At 33.6% G+C, this 18,780-nt stretch overlaps 1 protein-coding gene across 7 annotated transcripts in view; it reads left to right on the forward strand.

Moving 5' to 3' along the window:
• N4bp2 (NEDD4 binding protein 2) overlaps positions 1–18,780 on the forward strand; it is a 74,273-nt gene that overhangs the window by 32,698 nt on the left and 22,795 nt on the right. For all 7 annotated transcript variants that reach the window (XM_071614229.1, XM_071614232.1, XM_071614230.1 and 4 more), the window contains 6 exons: positions 2,273–2,361; positions 6,785–6,861; positions 11,175–11,330; positions 13,773–16,141; positions 16,770–16,855; positions 17,394–17,439. In XM_071614229.1, coding sequence (XP_071470330.1) covers positions 2,273–2,361; positions 6,785–6,861; positions 11,175–11,330; positions 13,773–16,141; positions 16,770–16,855; positions 17,394–17,439 — 2,823 coding nt within the window. The remainder of the gene's footprint in view (positions 1–2,272; positions 2,362–6,784; positions 6,862–11,174; positions 11,331–13,772; positions 16,142–16,769; positions 16,856–17,393; positions 17,440–18,780) is intronic.

Raw genomic sequence — 18,780 nt, forward strand, 5'->3', positions numbered from 1 at the left:
ATGCATGTCTGTGTCAAATCTTTTTAGGAATTTCTAGCCTGTTTTCCAAAGTAGCTGTTTCATTTCCATTGCCACTAATAGTTTTCAACCTCTCCATATCCTCACTAACAATGATTATTTGTCTTTAAAAAAATTTTTTTTTTTGTAGTTTTAGATGGACAGAATGCCTTTATTTTATTTGTTTATTTTTTTATGCGGTGCTAAGGAATGAACCCAGTGCCTCACGCATGCTAGGCAAGTGCTCTGCCACTGAGCTACAGCCCCAGTCCTATTATCTGTTTTTTTGATGATAGTTATTATCTGTTTTTTTGATGATAGTTATTATCTGTTTTTTTGATGATAGTTATTTTGGTGATTGTGAAGGTATTTCATTGTGGTTTGATTTTCATTTCCCTGGTGGCTAAAGATGTTGAACATCCTTTTGTGTATTTATTGGCCATTTGTAGTTTTGATTGGAGAAATGTCTGTTAATAGCCTTTGCCCATTTTAAAGTATTTGTATTTGTCTTTTCATTATTGAATTGTAAGAGACTTGGCAGAACATTTAAAATTTACAAATAATTTTCTTGTAGACTTTCTTGTTGTGGTGCAGTGTTAATTTCCTGAATGGTCTAATTCTTTGAGAAAAAAGTTAGTTTCATAAAAAAATCCTTTACAATAGTATGTGATAGCTAGGCGTGGTGGCACATGCCTGTGATCCCAGAGCATTGCAAGTTCAAAGCCAATCCCAGCAATGTAGCATGGCCCTAAGCAACTTTGTGCGATCCTGTCTCAAAATAAAAAATAAAAAGTGCTGGGAATGTAGCTCAGTTGTTAAGCATCCTTTGGTTCAATCCTCAGTAAACAACCCCCCCAATAGTATATCATAATGTTTTCTTTATTTCAAATCATTACATATTTTATATGTATTTATGGGGTTTAAAAAATATTTATTTTTTAGTTTTAGGTTGACACAATATCTTTTTAGTTTTATTGATTTTATTTATTTTTTTAAATACAAGACAGTGGAATGCATTACAGTTCTTATTACACATATAGAGTATGTTCACACCAATTCATGCCTTTATACATGCACTTTTTTTTCTGCATTATAATTCTTATTACACATATATACCACAATTTTTCTTATCTGTTTATATATAAAGTATGTTGACACCCAATCATACATGTACTTTGGATAATGATGTCCATCACATTCCACCACCCTTGCTAGTCCCCTGCCCCCTCCTTTTCCCTCCCACCCCTCTTCCCTATCTAGAATTCATCTAATCGTCCCATGCTCCCCCTCACTACCCCACTATGAGTCAGCCTCCTTATATCAGAGAAAACATTTCGCATTTGTTTTTGGGGGATTGGCTAACTTCGCTTAGCATTATATTCTCCACCATCATCCATTTACCTGCAAATGCCATGATTTTATTCTTTTGACACAATATCTTTATTTGTGGTATGGAGGATTGAACCCAGTGCCTCACGCGTGCTAGGTGAACACTCTACCACTAAGCCACAACCCCAGCCCGTATTTATGGGTTTTTTGGTACTTTTTAGAGACATACATGATTTTTTTGGTTTGTTTTAGAATAATTTTAGATTTATCAAAAAGTTGGAAGGTTAGTAGAGAGCTTCTATATATCCTTCAACCATTTCTGCTTGATGTTAACATCTTATATATAACTATGGTATATTCATCAAAACAAATTAATATTGGTACATTACTATTAATTAAACTCCAGACTTTATTTGGATTTTAACATTTCCACTAAAGTCCTTTTTTGTTCCCAAATCTAATATAGCCTACCATGTAGTTTTTATCTATTTATTTATTTATTTTGGTACCATAGATTGAACCCAGGGGCGTTTAACCACTGAGTCATATTTCCAGCCCTTTCTATTTTTTATTTTAGACAGGATCTTGTTAAGTGGCTTAGGGCCTTGCTAAGTTGCTGATGCTGTCTTTTTTTGAACTTTCAATCCTCCTGCCTCAGCCTCCTGAGCTGCTGGGATCATGGATGTGCGCCATTGTGTCCAGTCCATGTGTTTTTTTGCATAATATAATTTTTTCTGATTACATAGCTTCAGTATTTATTATTCAACGTTGACCTGTACTTTAGCTTTGCATGTCCTCAAAAGTGGTATTTAGAAGTCAAGTAGTGAGTAAAATTAGGTTATGTCTATGGTTTTCAAATTATGTAAACAAGATCAGATTTTTTAAAAATCAAGATAATACTTAATATTATTAAAGGTGATTTGTCATTTTCTATTATATTTTTCAGCTAAAGAAGCATTTGAGAAGAAGATATCACCAATAATAATAGACAATACAAACCTACAGGCCTGGGAAATGAAGCCATATGTTGCTTTGGTTTGTACCATAAGTTTTCTTAAGTTTAAAATAGTGTGTTTGGAAACATTGGAGGATATTAATTACCCAAGTAAATCTCAAGCCCTTGAGAATCTCAGGTTGTTCTTTCTCTAACTGAGTTTTCTGGTTATTGGTAAAATAAGAAAAATAGCACAATCAATTCAGCTGGGTTTTTCCATAAGCTAGTAAATTTATTTAATTTTTAAATTCTGTAATTCAGATGTTAATTTCTGAGAATGTTTTTTTGTTTTGATATATTTTATGAAAAGATCATGTTTATTAAATTACAAATTAACCAAAAACTAACTTTTTTAGCTATTCTGAGAAATTCAGAATTCTATAAACTTTATTATCTATTTGCCAAATTTGCCAAATTCTCCTTAATACCTAGCCCTTCTTCCTTTGCCTGAAGCACACCTACGTGATGTCACCTTCCTACCTCATTTGCCTGGTTTACATTTACTTGTTCTTTTTTGCCCATCTTTGGGGTCATCTCTTCTGTAGCTGTCATTAACTTGTTAAAAGCCAGTTAGATACTTTTTCTACTCCCATAATACCCTGACTTACTTCTTTTTTTATTGATTTAAAAAAAACATGACAGCAGAATGCATTACAATTCTTATTACATGTATATAGCACAATTTTTCATATTTTTGGTTGTATATAAAGTATGTTGAGACTTCTTTTGTAACATGAAGCATACAGTTTTTATCAGTAGGCCATGGATCAGACTAACTTTTTTTATAAAGTAACAGTAAATATTTTAGGTTTTGAGGGCCATAAATAATCTCTGTTTCTTCCTCTCTTGTCCTTTCTACTCCTTTTTCCTTTAAGGATGTAAAGAACTATTCTGAGTTTCCAAGCTGTACAAATATTGGCTTTTGTGCTGGATTTGGCTTTAAGCCATCAATTTATTCTCATGGGTAGAACCATTGTTTTATTTGTCATTGGATCTTTAGGGCATAGCACTCACTATACTTGGCATATATTAATTATGTATTAATTGAGTAAATCCATAAATGAAGCTTTTGTGAATGTGGGGTAATTTTTTGGTTTATTTCTCCATCATTAGCACATGCAATTTCTACTGTAGTGAATGAGTGTTGTGTTTCCTCTTTTATATTCTTAACACATCCAGACTCAGTTTGTCTCCTTTGCTGTACCTAGTGCACTTGTACTATTTTGAAGGTATGATTCTTTACCCTTCTGAAGAAAATTGTTGTGTCTTTTGAAAGCAAATGAGATTTTTTTTTCTGTGTAGGGGCAGTAGAGGAAACAGATTTGATTTTAGGGTACTGGGAGCTGAAATTTGGTTTACTTTTGGGCCCCAGGAGTTCTAATTTCTGGGCTAATATGTTTATCATAGGAGTATACTATCTCCCTTGACCTTACGTGATTTCTCCATAGGGCTTCCTTTGCTTCCTGCTGTCTTCTTAGACATCTCAGCTCCTTGGGAGGTTGAGGCAGGAAGATCCCAAGTTTGAGGCCAGCCTTGGCAACCTTTGAATGATTCTATCTTAAAATGAAATGGTCTGGGGATGTAGAGCTCAGTGGTAGAATGCTTGCCTAGCATTCCTGAGGCCCTGGGTTCAATCCCCAGGAGTGGGAAAAACCCAAGGTTTTAAACACTTTATTTTCCTATGTAGAAAATAGAGAAGGCTTCTCTCCTTGCTGAATTTCTGATTTTTTTTTTTTTTTAGGCCTCAGGCTTTTATAATTTTTTCTTTTTCCTTTGTTCTTATATAATAATTGAAAATATAGAAACTATTTTTCTGTATTGATTGCTTGGCTCTTCCCAGTTGCACTTTGAAATATATAAAGGATGCCACCTTATCATGGAGTGCCACACTCATATTTTCTTCAAAAAGTAGATACAGTAATTACTGTAGAGAAGGGGATCACTTTGTGGTAAGAGAGCTGTCAGGAAGTGGAATAGAGCAGAGAGAACAATCTGTTACCACTTTGCCTGTTCGTTCACAAAAAGTAGCTAAGTAATGAGTTGAGGATAACTAGGGAGCAGTCAAGTAGTCTTATTGACAACTGCCACAACTTATTACTTTGCTTTAAACATATATATTGCTTCTCTTTGGGAAGCTTGATGTAAGGCAGCCAGAATGCCCCCAAATAATATAACATTTACCTGATCATATAAGAGTTGAAAAGATTTTAAAATTCACATTCTCTCTTGTGTGTTGCTACATGACACCCCTTTAGGTAATAAGACACACAACCTATTGCCAGACGTAGAATAAGTTGTTTGAAATTTGGTGCTGAGGTGAGGAGATAGGAGTAGGCACATTATAGGACATTATATTACTTCCTTGTTTCATGTCTGGGTTGATTTTTGGGCTTTTCTGTTTGGAATGGAAGAAAATAGCAATGACCACTTTGGGTATCTTGTCATAAAATTGAAGGGATGGATATTGGGAGATGTAATGAATATTGGGGTGATGGCAGGGCCGATTATTAAGGACTCAATCACTATAAGGATTTTGCATTTTTTTACCTTGAGTGATCTGTAGGGTGTTTTAGTTTGGGGCTTCCATAACAAAATACCATAGACCAGTTAGATTAAACAACAGAGATTTATTTTCTCACAGTTTTGAAGGTTAGAAGTCCTAGATTAAGCTCCTATAAGTTTGGTTTCTAATAAAGGCTGTCTTCCTGACTTGAAGATGGTTATCTTCTCATTGTACTTTCACATGATGGAGGGAGAAAGCACTTTGGTGTCTTATATTCCTGTTGGATGAGGGCCACACCTTTCTAGCCCTATTTAACCTTAATTACCTCTTTAAAGGTCCTATCTCTAAATACTGTCACATTGTGCAGTTCTTTGATTCAACATATGATTTCTGGGGATAGACAAACTTTCAGTCCATAATAGAGAGCTCTGAACAGAGTAGTGACATCTGAATATTATAGGATCTCTGTAATGCACTAATGAAAATAGATTTGGGGATATGTTTTGAAAGTAGAGCAAACTGAATTTTTTATTGGATTGATGTATGATAGAAAGAGGAGTGCTGCTGAACATGTGACACACACCTGCAATCCCAGCTACTTGGGAGGCTGAGGTGGATCTTGAGGTCAACTTGGGCCACTTAGTGATATTCTGTCTTCCCCGTCCTCCACCCAAAAAGGACTGGGAATATAACTTTGTGGTAGAAAGCTTGCCTAGCATTTGCAAGTTCCTGGGTTCAATTCCTAGTACTGGTGGGATAGAGGAGGAGGAGTCAATCAATTGTGACATTAAGGTTAGTCTTTGTCTGGTATAACTGGAGATTATCATTAGCTGAAAAGAAAGTGCTAGCATAGAAAAGACGGAGAAGAGTATGAAATAGAAGAGTGTGTCATAAAGTAAGTGTGTTAGATGTGGCTTAGAGTCAAGTGAGAGAGAACTGAGAATCATAGCATTTTTCAATGTGGAAGTTATTTGCTTGTTTGATGCCTATTGGTAAGGCCTGAAGAGAGGCTAGAATAGAGTAATTAGAGAAAGAAAAGATGGTAATAATTTTGAGACTTTTTTTTTTTTTAAACAAAAGGGAGCAGGAAAATAGGGATATAGCTGACAGTGGAAGTAGAGACAAGAGTAAAATGGGAGAAATAACTGGATGGAGTTTCATATACTTATGGGATTGATTAAGGAGGGAAGGAAGATTTATTGATGGCACAAGAGGGAGAATTGCCCTTCTCAGTTATTTTTGGTTAGGAAAGAGGGGCTAGATCTTGTGTACAAGTATAGAGGTTGGCTCTTAGTCTATACCTATATTAGCGCTTTGAAAATGTTATAAACTATTACTTAAAAGAGTTTCAAAATTATAAAAGTTATGCACATATATGATAAATATTCAAATTGCAAAAAACAGTGCCTGAAGTTTTCCTTAGAGTTAAATGCTCTATATATTTTGACACTCTTTCTAGAAGTTTCTGTGCACATACAAATGTGTGAATAATTCTTTTGTAACCAAGTGAAAAATTCTTTGTCTTAATTTTCTTAGCAATTTATATTAAGGATTTCTTTTATTAACATGTGAAATTTTAGAAAATACTGCATAATATCTTTATTTTATGGTTATACCTTCATTTACTTAGCCAAATCCAAGTTAATATTCACTGAGTTATTTGTATTTTCCACTAGTACAAATGATAGTGCTGGATATCCTAACATATGTGTATGTGGTGTGTGTGTGTGTGTGTGTGTGTGTTTATCTATCTTTGTTCTCTTATATTGGCTATCAGTAACATAAATTTCTGTAAGTTAATTGCTGGGTCAAATAAATTGTGCATTTTATCAGTTTAACATACCCATCAGATAATCTTTGGGGTTCTTTCATTTTTTAACATGCTATGAGTTTAGAAACAATGTATATAATAATTTCATAGAAATAATTGTTTTAAAGTGTTCTTGTCTTTTCATTTGTAGTCTCAGAAACATAAATATAAGGTCCTCTTCCGGGAACCGGACACATGGTGGAAATTCAAACCGAAGGAGCTTGCAAGGTAAAACTTAGAGGCTACCTAAAATGTTTGTTATTTCATTTCATGTCAGTAACAGAAAAATCCATGTAGATTTTTTTTTTCTCTTATGGAATATAAATGAAGTAAAATTGACTAGATTTCAGCTTTGCTACTTAGAAACTGATAACAAATTTTGTATTGTTTATGGGGTTTTTCCATTTTTAATAAAGGTTTTTTGTTTCTAAAATTGTGTTTATAGTCAAAAAAATTTCAATTGTTTTATGTAGTAGTACTTCATTTCCTTTTAATAGTAACATAAATATCTAAAATGAGAACTGACTAGGATTTGGCACAGCTGAACTGTGTGCTACTGGGAGGTTCTTATATTGCAGAGTTAGAATGTTGAAGGGGGTGGTAAGGATTGAAAAGGTAGTAAATGTCACATCCAAGTATTTTCACTCTCTCACCTGTTAGGATAATACTTTTTTATTTGGTTGCTTGATGAGTAAAAATGTTACTTAGGACATGGACATACAATGTGTTTTGCTTTATTCTCTGTATTTCTGTAGAGATAGGCCTAACTTAATTTTGGTCATGCTGTTTTCTCTTGGTAGTTTTAACTAACTTTAATACTAACTAAAGGACAACATAACTTTACTATTCACAATGTTACATGACCATTACCACTAATTCCTCCATTTCCTCAAAAAGAAACCCTGTAACTGCTAGCAATTACTAGTAGTTACCCCCTCCTTTTGACAACCACTAATCTGTTTTCTGTCTCTATGGATTTTCCTGTTTGGACATCATATATAAATGGTTGTACAACTATAGCCTTTTGTGTCTGGCATCTTTTACTTAGCATAATATTTACAAGGATCATCCATGTTGTAGCACATATCTGTATTTTTCTTTTTAATTATCTTTTTGATACTTTACTGGATTTGGTTTTCTGTAGTCCATTTAGGATTTTTGCATCCGGATAAATGAGTGAGATTGACCTGCATTTTTTCCTTCTTTGGCTGGCCTTGGCTGCTATCAATAGTTTTAGGTCCACAAAATTAATTGGGAAGTATTGTCTCTTTTTCTCATTCTAGTTTATCTAAGTTCAGGCATTTGATAAAATTTACTTATAAAACTGTCTGGATCTGGTGTTTTCTTTGTGAGAAGGTTCAATTAAAATTTTTCCATCACACCAAAATTATTAAGACTTTTATTACATCTCTGCTGCATTAACAATTAAGTTTCTCCTTTCAACCCTAGTATGTTTAAAGGATCTTCCTTTTTTTTCTTGATTATTCTCACTAGAGATCAGATTTCTTTTTTGTTACATTTTATTTTATTAGCCTTTCAAATAAACAACTCTTGGGGTTGATCTTTTCTATTGTAAGTTGTTTTATGTTTAATTAATTTCTGATTCTCTTTATTCTACCTTCTTTGCTTTTTAAAAATATCTGTTTTCTTTGCTTTTTCTGTTATTTTAAAAACTTCATTACCTGAACATACAAGTCATTTTCTGATAGGAGCATTTGATGCCATATATTTCCCTGTGTGCTACTTTATCTGGTATCAGAATTTTAATATATAATGCTTTCTTTTTTCTTATTTGTTTTCTAAATTGCATATGGTTAATTTTATTCTCTAATTCTTGGGTTTTTAGAACTGTGTTTTTAAATTTCTGGATAGGTGTTATCCTTTTTAAAAAATTGATTTTCAATTTACATATAGGAGATCAGATTACATGGTTTGTATCATATTAATTCTTTGATATTTTTAAAATGTGTTATGGCCCAATGATCATTATTTAATAAATATTCCATGTTTGATAAGAATGTATACTGGTTATAGTATGTTAGCATATCCATTAATTATGCTTATTACTTAATGGTGCTTAACATCACCTATAGCTTGCTATTTTTTTTTTTCCTGCCTGATAGATTAGTATTTGGGAAAGTGATGGTGAAATCTCCCAGTGTGAGAGAGGTGTGTTTATATATTCCTCTATTATGTTGAACATGTCAGTTTCTCTTTATCCTTCTTCCTAAGTTTGCTGTATATATATACTGAGAGTATTTGTTCATAGGTGCTTAAGATTTTGATATCACCCTAATGAAAGAAACTTTTATACCTTTCTAGTGATTTTTTTCTTTCATTTTTAATAGTAATTATGCTGTGAAGTTTAATTTGTCTAATATTAATAGAACTATGACAGCTTCCTTTTAGTATTTTAGTGTTTCTTTTTTCATACTTGTGCTTTCAACCCTTCAATGTCTTTATGTTTAGATGTATCTCTCGTAACTGCTATGGTCAGGTTTTAAAAATTCTATTCCGTCCATCTTGGCTTTTAACTCATAAACTTAGTTATTTTTGTGGTTTTGTTAATTCATATAATTGATCATCCTTCTTACTGTCTCACTGTGCTTTCTCTTTATCTTACCTTTTCTGTGACTGTTCTGTCACAAGAAATTATATAGTTGTTTTTTTCTCCTATCATGCTTTATTTTAGAATTTTTTGATTAAATCTACATTTTGTATTCATTTTTTTACTTTATCAATTTGTAGATTATATACACTATATTTATTCTTTTGATAGTTACTTGATATGTTTTATCATACAAACTTTAAAACCATTTTCTTAGCCTTCTTCTTCATAAGTACAAGAACTTTAAGACATTGTAACCATGATACTTACTTCCCATCCAACTTACATGGTATCATTGTTTAGTATATATTGGCAGCATTTGTTTTTACTTATTCATGTAGTTATTGCTTTGGGCTTCATTTTTTTCTTGCATTGTAGACCTTTCATCTGGGAATTTCCCTCTGCCTGAATTTTTTTTCTTTAAAAATTTTCTTTACAATGAAGGTATGCTTGGTGTCAAACTCTTTTTTTTAAATTTTAATTTGAAAATCCTTTTATTGTCTTCATTCTTGTAAGATACTTTTGCTGTATATTCTAGGTTGATAGTTATTTTCTGTTTTTGAAGACATTTAACTCTCTTCTCATTTCTATTTTTGTTAACTTAGCTGTCTGTCATTCTAATTGTTGGTTCCTTTGTTAGATGACTACCTTAAAAATTTTTTAAAAAACATTCTGGCTGCTTTTTAATATCATCTCTTTGTCTTTGGTATATGACAGTTTCAGTTCTGGTTTTCTAGTATGGATTTCTTATTTTTATCTTGTTTGGAATTTGGCTCCTGAAATCAGGGGATTGGTATCTTTCATCAGTTCTGAAAAATTTTCGGCATTTTTCTTTAAGTTGATTTTGTCCCATACACTCTCTTCTCTTCCTGGGACTTGAATTAGATATGTACTAGACCTTTTTGCTCTGTCCTCTATGTCTATGTTTCTTAACCTGTCTTTCATATTTTCTATCTCTTTGCTTCTCTGTGATCTGAAACCAGACAAGATCGAGGTAGGTAAATATGAAAGCCAGATTCATCCAAGAGGCAAACAGTAACATTAGCCCTGGGATTCAGACGTGAAACCTTGACTCTAACCTAGGATAGAAGAGTTGTAGCTGACATGTTTTCATTAAGACAAGACACTTGAGTGACTAAAGCATAACCATCTCACCTCCTGGGCAGATGCAGATCCAGATGCCATATGAATGAAAGCTCCTTTAGTTTAAGGGCTAAGGATTTCCATGTTTTAGTTTCAACTAAATATGAGCTCACTAACAAAAACACATGAAGAAATAAGCCACCATGAGTGAAAACACAAATAACTTCATATTTGGATATCCAGAGTCTGTTCTTTGCTTGAACTTAAAATTTAATAAAACATGTTCATTTTAATTTACTTGGGATCTAGTTTTATTATAGTAGGAGGGCAGTTTGGGGCATCTGGTCTGTCATACTGGCACAAGGGGAAACTTTTATAATGTGATGTCTGTTACTTGCTAGTTAATAGTTCGTTAATACCTTGAAATGACAGTCACATGCTTATGAGATTTTTTGCAGACTTGAGAACAAATTCTTTTAAAGTTATTGGAACCTCCTTTTTCACAAATTGATAAAGGGTATTTGGAAAAGATTGTATGGGATGATTAAGAAAATGGCAATTTATGAAAAAGTCTGACAAAAATGAAAATTAAAATCAAATAGCATATATTACATCATAATAAACTTTAAGATTATGTGTTAGAAATGTATCATTAATGGGGATAATAGCCCAGTGGTAGAATTCTTGCCTAGTCTGCTCAAGGCCCTGAGTTCCATCTCCAATAGTGAAGGAAAAAAAAGGAATAAAAGAGAAATGTATATGTATCATTGTTTTCCTAGACATTATATTTCTTAAAAAAAAAAATCAATTACCAATATCCTTTGCACCTTTTCTTTCCTGGAATTTTTAGGCGTAATATTCATGGGATAAGCAAAGAAAAAATAACAAGAATGTTAGACCACTATCAACGTTTTGTTTCAGTGCCAATAATCATGAGTTCTTCAGTTCCAGAGAAAATTGAACGTATTGAATTATGTGCATATTCTTGTGAGGATAGAAGTTCCAGGTAGGTTAAAATGCCTTATGTAAAAAAATTCAATTTGAAACATGATATTTTTTGAAACCGGTTACTTTTGGAGCTTGTAAAATTACTGCTGATTAACTTTAAAAATGAGGTAGACTTTTGTTATTTTTAAGGGTTTAGGTACAGTCTCCTCTGGAGTTAGCTGAGGTTAAGTTAGAGAAGTGAAAGTTCATGTGAAAGATAATATAAAAGTTTTTTCATTGTATTTAGAGTTTTGTGAATTTGTGATTGTACTATGAATACATCTGTCTTCTTTATGTAATGTGCTCTACTATTCCAGTGTTTCCCTATCTCTTCACTGTTGTTATTTTATGTATATCCAAATCACATCTTAATTTTCTAATATTTTACTGAAAATATTCTTTCAAGCTAGTCTCATAAAAGTTAATTATTCATGATATACTTTTACTGAGTTATATATGTTGTAGCCCTTTGGAAGTTTACTATCTAGGATATACTTGTGTTAGTCAGCTTCCTTTTCACTATAACAGAATATGTGAGACAATCATCTAATGAACAGAAAAGGTTTACTTTTGGCTTGGTTGCCCTATTGCTTTTGCCCTGGGTGAGGCAGTTTATCATGGTGGGATTGTGTGGAGGAGCAAAACTGATTACCTTATATCCAGGAAGCAAAAGAGGAAGAAGAGTCAAGGATGGGGTCGGGGGCTGTCCCACAATCTCGTTCAAGTACATACTCTGGTGTGTACTTGAAATATCCCGTTAAACTTACCTTCTCGGCAGCAGAATAGAATAGACAATATGATTGATGTATGTACATTCCATGTATGTATTATATGTCAAAATACATTCTGGTATCATGTATGACTAAAAAAAAAATAAAAATAAATCGTATGGTTAAAAAATAAAATAAAAACAACAACAACAAAAAAACCTTGCCTTCTCACCTGAATGTTCCATATTACTTAGTAGTGCCACTCAGAGAACTAAGGTTAACTCATGACCTTTGGGGAACACTTAGCCAAACCATATCAGTACTGATTCTACTAAGTATTTATAGTACATGAATATTTGATAAATAAGTGAGTAAAGAAGAACCTAGATATATGTAGAGGTCTTAATTATGCATATTTTATGATGATAAAAGATGGAGAGGCTCTGTTGAAAGGAAGTTGGAGCTAGGCGCTGTGGTGCACACCTGTAATCCTAGCAGCACAGGAAGCTGAGACAGGAGAATCAAAGTCAGCCTCAGCAACAGCGAGATGCTAAGCAACTCAGTGAGACCCTGTCTTTAAATAAAATACAAAATAGGGATGGGAATGTGGCTCAGTGGTTGGTGGTTGAGTGCCCTTGAATTCAATCCCTGGTACTCCCCCGCCCCCCCCAAAAAAGGGAGTTGGGAGTGGAGAAGAGAAAACTCATAAATGATTTTTAATTGAGAAATGGTATTGCAAAGTGGTTGGTTAAGAGCATGGACTTGAGCTATATTTCCTAGGCCCAAATCCCAAAGCTCTAATCTTTGATAGATCACAAATTCTACTTTATCTCATTATTACTAAATGACAGTAACAACACTCTCCTCATAGGATACTGTAAAGAATAGAATCTGGCACATAGAAAGTTCAATGAATGTCTGGTATGATTCCACTTAGGAAGGCTTCATGGGAGAGTTGGGACTTTGAGGGTTCCTAGAATAAAGAAAGAAAGGAGGATAAATGGACAAATTAAATAAGGAAAAATCACTGAAGTTGAAAGTGTAAGATTAGGCAAAAGTGTTCTGAGTCTGAAATTAACATCAAGCATGATTTTAAAACATTTAACAGATGCCATCTCAAATGAAATCTCTTCCCCTTTCTCTAATTTCTTTTAATCATGTAAATCATCTTGGTTGGCTGTTTGTGACTTTGTAAATGAAGCTGCTTTAGTAATGCATGACAGATATAGATATAGAGGTAGACCTAGTTTTACATATGCTAAGTTTAAATAGGTTTGAAAGAAGCTGGGGAGGTGGTATGCTCTCCTGGGAACAAATTTACATCCTTGACTTTAATATTTAGTGCATAATGAATACCTTTACTGAAAAATCTCGTGTTTATTATTCAGTTCAAAGAATTTGCTTCAGATGTGTTAAGCCTCATGCTAGCTAAGTGTTTGAGGCTACAACAAATGAATGTGTTCATAGTATATTAGGGAAGATCAACATTAGCTTTTGTTTTAAAGAAAAAAAAAATTTTTTTTTGGTGTTACACAGGGGATTAAATGCAGGAATTGCTGTATGCTAGGCAAGCACTTCATCACTGAACTATATCCCTAGCATGGCTTTTGTAATTTTAATGTAGTTTATTTTTAGAATTTTTTAGAATAAGTGGTAAGTGCCCTGTCTTTCAGTCGAATACTTCTTAAATCATGGTATTAATGCCAACACTAAGAAACTTCCTTATAATACTTTTAAAAAATATCTTACAGCCCAAGAGACAATGAAGATATTACCTCTGAAAAAGAAGAAAATGTTTTATCCTCATCACTGAAGCATCTAGAGTTAATTGAAGAAAAGAATCCTGAAGTGACCAAAGAAACGGTGTTGCCTGAGAATATTACATATCTCCCCCATGCAGATATAAGCAAAGGAAGGAAAGAAATAAGTGGTATACATCATAACACTCAGAGTCAGTTCATTCAGGAAGCTGCACACATCTATCTTTCAGACTCTGGAAGCAAAGTTCAAGTAGCAGACAAGAGAGAAAAAGAAGAGCAAGTAGAAATGACATCTGAAAAACAGTGTATTAAAACTGATGCAGATAGAGTATCACCAAGTATTTGCTCTGGTGAAAATAATCAAGACTACGATCTGGCAAATACTGGACCACTTCAAAATGAAAAATCTTCACCTGGTGAAATATTAGAAGAAAGAACAACAGTAAAGAAAAAGGCCTTTGGGAAACAAAAAAGCAAAACACCTTCAGAAAAGTTTCCAAGACATGAGCTATCGAATTTTGTTGGTGATTGGCCAGTTGATAAGACTATTGGTCAGAGAACAAAAAGGAACCGAAAATCTGAAAAAGCTTCATCTATACAAAGTGACAAAAAGTATAGTCGCCCTCAGTCACGCAAAGTATCAGATAATAGTGTGTCCATGATTACAGATCATATCCAACAACAAGGATCTCCATATGAAAGTGTAGATGATGGCAGGAAGTCGCAGTGTGATGATTCTTCAGAATTTCTCAATAGCTGTAAATATGATACTTATAAAAATCCTGACAAAAACTCATTTAATATTGTGGGTGACTGGCCTTCATCTGATTCTTTAGCTCAGAGAGAGCATAGATCAAAAATGCCAAAGGCTGGTTTAAGTGAACCCAACCTAGAATTTGGAACTAATGATAATATGAATGAAATATCCTTATATACAACACAAGCCTGTTGGGGCACATGCCCTAAAGAACTAAAATTGTTGGGGAGCTCCACTCTACAAAGTGCTGACATGATACCCAGTGAAATGACCCAGGAGAATCAAACTTATCTAAGTAAAATGATTCATGGGCAGCACACATTGCCTCTAACTTTCACTAGTAATACAGCAACCATTACTGGAGTGGTAGGGCCAGAAATTCTAGCTGAATTTCCAGGGGAAATGCCTAGAGGAGTCCCCGGAATAGAAGTAGGCACATGTACCCAGACTGAACCACAGGATTTTGCTCTGTTATGGAAAATAGAAAAGAATAAAATCAGTGTTTCAGATTCTATCAAAGTATTAATAGGAAGATTAGATGGATTTAAACCAAAAGCTTTCAATATTAACACAAAGTCAAATGTTCAAGAGACAATTCCATATAGGGTAATGTATGATAAAAGCACGTATGTTGAAGAAAGTGAACTTACCAGTGCTGATGAATCTGAAAATCTTAACATCCTTTGTAAGCTGTTTGGATCTTTTTCATTAGAAGCCTTAAAAGATTTATATGAAAGGTGTAATAAAGATATTATTTGGGCCACAAGTCTTCTGTTGGATTCTGAAACTAAATTATGTGAGGATACTGAATTAGACAATTTCCAAAAATCATATGATGAATCACAAGTTGGACCATTTTCTATGGGATTGAATTTGAAGGAAATTATTAGCCAAAGAGAAACAGTAGAGGATTCTAATTCTTTTGTGCCAGAAATTAGTCCTGGAATCTGTATCAGTAATATTAATTCACAATCTAGCTATAATGCTGAAAAGTTAAACTCAGAGCAGGCAGAAATAAGAGCCATAACTCCTGAAAAGCTTGGATCAATAACAAATGTATTTCCTAATGCTGCTGTAGATCTGAAGAGTAATAGTGAAATACTTCCTAACAGCCAGGTAGAACTATCAGGTTTATGTAGCTTCAAGCAGTCTCTTCCAGTTATTCTAAAATCCGCTACCCCTAAAGATGTGAGTGAAATAGAGAACAGTCTAGTAGCGGCAGAGACTGAAGATGGTATGCGTTCTTCTTTAAATTTATCAGATATTTTAAACTCTGTATCAAGTACTTCAAATCTTGAATTAAATGAAGAAGTTTACTTTACTGACTCTTTGGAAATAAAGAAAAATGAAAATCTTCCAAAAGATTATGTGAAATTTGTGAACTCTGAAGAATTTATGAATGTAGATGAACAGGAAATGGAGAAAATTCTAATGGCAGGAAATAGCTTGTCAGTTGGAGTTAATGAAGAAGATAAAACTGAGATATTGAATCCCATGCCAGGGATGGCCAAATCTCTGACCATAGACTGTCTGGAATTGGCATTACCCCCAGAACTGGCTTTTCAACTCAATGAATTATTTGGCCCAGTTGGTGTTGATTCAGGTAAGGAAAAACTAAGTTACCTATATTATGTCTTTGTGTGAAAGAAATAGAGGTTCTATTTAATTGCAAAACTATTTCATATGCTAACTGAAAAGTAAAAGTAATTTATGGTGCTGACTGCACATAGTGCCTTAATTTTTGCTCAGCATGTGTCTTAGAGGATTTAATAAAAAGAGATTTGAAGAAGTAGAGAACATTTATATTGTAGTTTGTATCCATCCCATGTGTGAATTGAATATTTACTGTGGTATTAATCTCACACTTACACAGACGAACTTCTTTGAGTCTTCTGGTGCTATTCCAGATACATTTAAAGCAAGAATTAATTTCTTAGAACACACTTACTGAAAAATCTGAACTAATGGAAATGAATCAATTACATGTATTGAAACTAAGGAAAGTGAATAACTTAGATTCTTTATGAAACTTTGTATAATTGTACCAATTAAGAAGTGTGAAAACAATGACAACAGAAAAATATTCCAAGAGGCTAAGTAAATAGATGAGCATAAGTTACTAATTAATAATACAAATCAGCTTTATAATGCATATGATAGTTGAGTACATTTTCTGCAAATATATAACGAGTAATGAATGTATTTTCTTTTCTTTTTCTCCCCTTTACAAGGGTCTCTAACAGTTGAGGATTGTGTGGTTCATATAGATCTGAATCTGGCTAAAGTGATTCATGAGAAATGGAAAGAATCTGTAATGGTTGGTAGGCTTCTTTATATGAAGAACTCCTTTTGTGTCTTATTTTGTTACCTTTGTTTTCAATAAAATCTACCATACTATATAAAAGTTTTATTGAATTTTGACTTTGAGAGAATGAACTTTTACCAGTTAACAGATTACTGATTGTTTTTCTCTTTTCAGTATTTGAGCTATTTCCAGACTGGCCAATTATATAATTAGCGATGGAGCTCAGTGTGATTGTTGATTTTTTTTTTTTTTAAAGAAAAAAAAATAAACAGTGAGGTTTTTATTCCCTAAAACACTGCAATGTGAATTGATTAAATTTCAAAAACATTTTTTTAGAAAATGCAACGTAAGAGCTCTGTAAGTGGAACAGTATGTAGATATAGCCATATTTATAATTTCATTTATCTAGTTTTATTGTTTTCCTTACAGTTAGTAAGAACAATTTACGATTATATAAAAAGAAATGATTTTTAGAGAAAAATAATATAACCTGTGAGCTTGGTTACCAGTGCACTCCTTTGTTAATCCCCTGCTCTGCATTCGTTTTTAGGAGCGACAAAGACAAGAGGAAGTATCTTGTGGCAAGGTTATTCAAGGTAAAGCATGTATTTTTATTTTTGATGTTCTTGTCTTAATGTTGTAACGTGTGTGTGTGTGTGTGTGTGTGTGTGTGTGTGAACTCATTCTAAATGTCCTTCCAAAAATATGTTACTCAAATTTTGATTTGTAAATGAAAGTTCTTTAAAAGTATTTAATATTTAATCTCTTTCTTCCTTCCTTCGTTTTTTTTTTTTTTTTGTACTGGGGATTTAACCCAGGGGTGGTTTACCACTGAGCTATATCCCTAGAATCTTTTATTTTGATACTTCGAGATAGGGTCTAACTGAGTGGTTTAGGGCCTTGCTGACCTTGAATTTGTGATCCCCCTGCCTCAGCTTCTCCAGCCTATGGAATTACAGGCATACCCTACCTTGCTGAGCTTTAACATTGAATCTTTTTTTTTTTTTTTTTTAAATAATCCTTTTAAATTTTTTTAAAGAGAGAGAGAGAGTGAGAATTTTAATTTTTATTTCTTAGTTATCGGCGGACACAACATCTTTGTATGTGGTGCTGAGGATCGAACCTGGGCCGCACGCATGCCAGGCGAGCGCGCTACCGCTTGAGTCACATCCCCAGCCCCATCATTGAATCTTGATATAAAATAAAAAAGGAGAATAAAACCTCTGTACTATATCTTTATCATGAGTGCTGTGAAACACCTAAAGTATGATCTAATAAATATAGTCAAAGTGTTCCCTATTAAGGTTTTGCTCTGCATGAATGAAAAGTATTTTGGTTTGAGAACAGTAAAATATAATATCTGAGAGCATTGTTGAATAATTACATGGTTATTCAAAGTTTTTACTGATGTTAAAATATTAGAGCCCAAAGGCCAGCCTGCTTTTTGGTACATCCTACCAGCTTGAATACTTGATTACAGATGATTCCTTTAAGGAAGCATTGTCTTCATTGATTTCTGCTGAGGGGTGGAAGAGTGTTGATAAGGGTACTTCTTTGTTCATGAAATCCTCCGGGCATCTCTTTTGTCCACTCCCAGCTGTGACCAAGGCATAGAGCTCTAGGTTGGGATTCAGACCTATGCTCACATCATAGTTTCCACAGTTAGAGCGGTATGAGGGGTAGAAGAGCCTGGAGTGTATGGTGGTTGTGGGAATGCCAGTGTGTGCTGTTTCTTCTCTCCCTGGGAAAACAAAGCAATATGTCAGCATGTGTCTGTAGAGATGCTGAAATTTTACACATTAAATTCTGTTACTGTGAACTTCTTAGAATGTTCAGTTCTTTATTTTGAATATCATTAGCTCAATATTTATTGTGTGCCTCCAGTGAGTTTCAGATTTGCCAAAATATTGATCCTCTCAGTCCTTGCAGTAGCTGGG

Source organism: Marmota flaviventris, chromosome 7 (assembly GCF_047511675.1).
Source record: "Marmota flaviventris isolate mMarFla1 chromosome 7, mMarFla1.hap1, whole genome shotgun sequence".
Classification (NCBI taxonomy): Eukaryota; Metazoa; Chordata; class Mammalia; order Rodentia; family Sciuridae; genus Marmota; species Marmota flaviventris.